This window comes from Camellia sinensis, chromosome 8 (assembly GCF_055761805.1).
Source record: "Camellia sinensis isolate YWXY chromosome 8, ASM5576180v1, whole genome shotgun sequence".
In the NCBI taxonomy this organism is placed as follows: Eukaryota; Viridiplantae; Streptophyta; class Magnoliopsida; order Ericales; family Theaceae; genus Camellia; species Camellia sinensis.
The window spans coordinates 136,972,416-136,976,197 of record NC_138968.1 but is presented as its reverse complement, the minus strand read 5'-3'; the positions used below and the strand labels follow the sequence as shown (position 1 = coordinate 136,976,197).

General features: G+C 36.2%; 1 protein-coding gene across 1 annotated transcript; it reads right to left on the bottom strand.

The window, feature by feature from the left end:
* Positions 1–465: 465 nt before the first annotated feature.
* LOC114268591 (F-box protein At3g07870-like) lies at positions 466–891 on the bottom strand. The gene has a single exon (XM_028209780.2). The coding sequence runs from the start codon at positions 889–891 to the stop codon at positions 466–468; it is 426 nt and encodes a 141-aa protein (XP_028065581.2).
* Positions 892–3,782: the final 2,891 nt, after the last annotated feature.

The window sequence follows — 3,782 nt, the reverse complement described above, 5'->3', positions numbered from 1 at the left end:
ATAATTTACCCTTAAAAAAAAGGAAAAATAAAAAAAATAAAAAAGGACCAAATAATTCACATAATCAATTGATCAGTACGACTACTAAATCAAAGGAAACACATTAGATATTACTGTCACTAATTATTTTTTTACTTTAGTAAATAGTATTATTATTCTTTTTCCAAATTCAGTAGTTGAAAATTTGAACACTGCTCAAGAATCAAGATATATGTCCCTCCAAAGATAATATTTCACCTTTGCACAATTGTTTACAACAATTTACTACATAACATTGCCAAAAGAAAAAAATTCAGGGAATTCTTATAACTGGAAAAAATTCATTGTCCACTAATCAAATCTTTTGAAAATTTTCTATAAATAATTGTAACTAAACAAATCAAACATCATTGGAAAGTAAATTATAGAATTGCGGATTTAAGAATGAAATGCAACATATACCAAGAAAGCAGCAACTATTGAAAATTAATAAACACGTTCTTCACCTTCATTGTGAAGTAAAGCAAGGTTCTCCATGTAAAACAATATTTTATAAGGCCATTGTGGCAATTTAGGGTCCCTATGAAATTGGGTTTTAGGGTCATAGGAAACCAAATTGCCTGTTCTTCTTTCAACAAGAATTTCACCATTCTTCATGGATCCAAAAGGAAATCCAATTGTGTTCCCTAAACTATACTGTTTAGTCCAAGAGTTCACAACACCATATTCCTTCATAACCCGTATGTCCCATTTTGTTATAGCTGGATCTTGGACAACCAAGGCAATCGAGTGTTGGAATGCCAAAATGGTAGCACAATGTCCATCAAAAGAAGGCACGATAATTTCCCCAAATATCTCATTCGCCAATTGGAACGGCACAATCACAATTCTTCCATCCCCCTGCCTCTGCATGCCATCCAATGGAGAACGCCATTAACAAGGGGACTCGGTCCCATTTGGGAATAATAATGCAGTATCCTACCCAGAAACATGTTACCAGTCCTCTTCCTTCTCCAAGAATTTGTGCTCATGGTATAAACCTTAACACTTGGATTTTTAAATTTTCCATATGCAATTTGCACCAACTTATAATCACTGATTTAAGGAACAAAGCCAAACTCGAAAAACATTCCATACTGGTAAACTCTGAACTTCAATTTTGGGAGGATCTTTAATTTTCGAATCAAAGGGTTCCACAGAATTATATTAAATGAAATTTTTTTCGTACATCTAGAAGGCACACTAACCCATTAGAACAACTAGCAACAAAAACATAATTTTCTGAGCATTTGGGAAAAAATATCTCTCTTGAACTCCAACAATGTTTCGCAACAACAAAATGAATAAGAAAAATATTTTTTAGTATCAGGTCGAATGATGAGTTGGGGGGTCTTATTATCATCATTGATTGAATACTCTGATTTGTGAGTGACATGAAGATGCTTGGTGATGAAGAAAGGTTCGGCTATTAAAGATTGCCATGATTTGCAAACGCACCTGCATGGCCGAGTGCTTTGAGTGGTAGTTGTAGGACAATCTTCACTGCATTTAAAATAATTAAATTCTGTTGTGTACTAAACAACAACCAGAATATAAAGAAATAAAGGAAAGGAGAGAATTTGTTTGATTACAAAAATCAAACTCGAAATAGAAATAAAAAATAAAAATAAATAAATAAAAACAGATTTTATTTTGTTACAAAAACAAAATTAAAATCTGATTTAAATAAATAATAAAAGACTGGAAATAACTTAAATAACTTACTTGATTTAATTTCTTCGAATTATAATCTGATCAAGTCCAGTGTTTGACATTGTGTCCTTAAGACAGATTCGTTCTCTCCACGGTGCTTTCAGAAATTGGACGTCTATCTCTCAGGATAAAATGATCTACTACAAACAATAGCAGCACTACAAATTGTTTGCCTTACGAACACACTAAGTGTTTACACTCTTTCTTACAGAAAATAAATGCAGCAAAATGTAGAGATTTATAGCAGAGGATGGAGTACGAAAATTGGAGTAAAATCCAAATGAGAGGCTAGTCTATTTATAGATGTAAAGGTGGCTATTGGTTTTAAATTGAACAGGTATGAAACCTGTTGGTTTTGAATTCAAACAGATTTGAATCTGTTGGGTTATATTTCAAACAGATAACAAAAACGGGAAGGGCCCTGTTTGGGTGTGCAATAATACCAGACTGGTTTATTTCGGGAAGGGCCCTGTTTGGATGTACAGTAAGACCAAACAAGTTTAATTTTGAATTATGGATTTTATTTTACCAAAAAATAAAATTAAATTCAAATGTTTTTGGCCCAAAAAGATTACTATTGGGCCGAACAAGCCCAACCCAACCTCACACCACGCACCCGCGCCCAAGCCCAGGCTGCGCCCGCCCGACCGGACGGACGGCAGTGGCGGCGCGCGCGCGCATGTGTGGTGATTTTTGGGTCCAATGGGTCTAGCCCATTTTACCCATAACCTCTCCCTCTAAAACACTTGGGTACCCCTTGGGGCACACCCCAAGTACCAAACCCAAGCCTTATAAACCCTTTCAAAACCTCCCACCAAATCAATGTGGGACAAGCCATTTTACAACCTTAAGGAATTTCCACCAAAACTCCATTTCCATGGAGCACACTTTGGCTTCAATTTCCCATTCACTCGGTAATTGTTTTGAGCAACCAAATATACCACGTGAATCACAACGCGTCATAGAATGCGTTACCACTTTGACCCGTGAAAATCGACGCACGGGGCCCACCTAAAAAATAGACCGAACTTAGGATAAAATTCTGGTTTTACCCAGAATTTATAACCAGAATTTATAACCATTTCCAACAATCCCCCACATGAAAGGAATTTGATGACAACGGAAATGCAACAATATGCAGATTTATCGAAAGAGTATAAGTCGAAAATATCTTGCATCAGGATAGGTAGTTTTCGGCCTTGAACCTTCCCTAGTGATAACCTATCGGACTTACTGGCTAACCAATGGACGCGATGCCTTGAATTGTTCAGCCGTTTGTGTAAGCCAAGACAATAGATTTCACACAAAATATCTTCTATCACATCGTGATTCTCACTTTTGTGTTCATTTTGGCCTTGAACGCGCCTGGTTTTCATAAGTGTTTCTAGAGAATTTAGCCTCTTCATTCTCATAGAACCGGCCCCAGTTCAACACTCATATAGGTGATTCTTATTGTGAGTATCTCCTTATACTCGTCTTGATTTATGCCTCAATCAAGCTATAAGTAATCATTAAAAGCAAAGCTTATCCTTATACCCCTACATACAACATATGTTGCAAATATCACTCTCACCATAGGAATGGGTAGGGAATTTTTAATCCCTTGGTGATTTCTGGTGAGCCATACATAACTTAGTTGTCCCTTTGAACTTAGTTCTTGGGATCTCCAGTCATATAAGTAGGGTTACCATTATGACGACTCTTATGTAATAGGCTTTAATCCCATCCCCTTCGATGAACTATACACTAGCTCTTTTGTCAAACCTTTTGTTAAAGGATCCGCAATATTCTCTTTAGATTTTATATAATCTATTGAGATTATTCCATTTGACAACAATTACCTTACGGTATTTTGTCGACGACGAATATGTCGTGACTTACCGTTGTACATATGATTTTGTGCCCTGCTTATTGCAAATTGACTATCACAATGAATGCAAATAGCTGGCACAAGTTTTGGCCACATTGGAATGTCTTCTAAGAAGTGATGAAGCCATTCTGTTTCTTCTCCTACTTTGTCCAACGTAATGAACTCGGATTCCATTGTGGAT

What these genes read in the sequence shown, in the direction of transcription:
- LOC114268591 (XM_028209780.2), bottom strand. Translation starts at nt 891, where the DNA reads ATGCAGAGGCAGGGGGATGGAAGAATTGTGATTGTGCCGTTCCAATTG.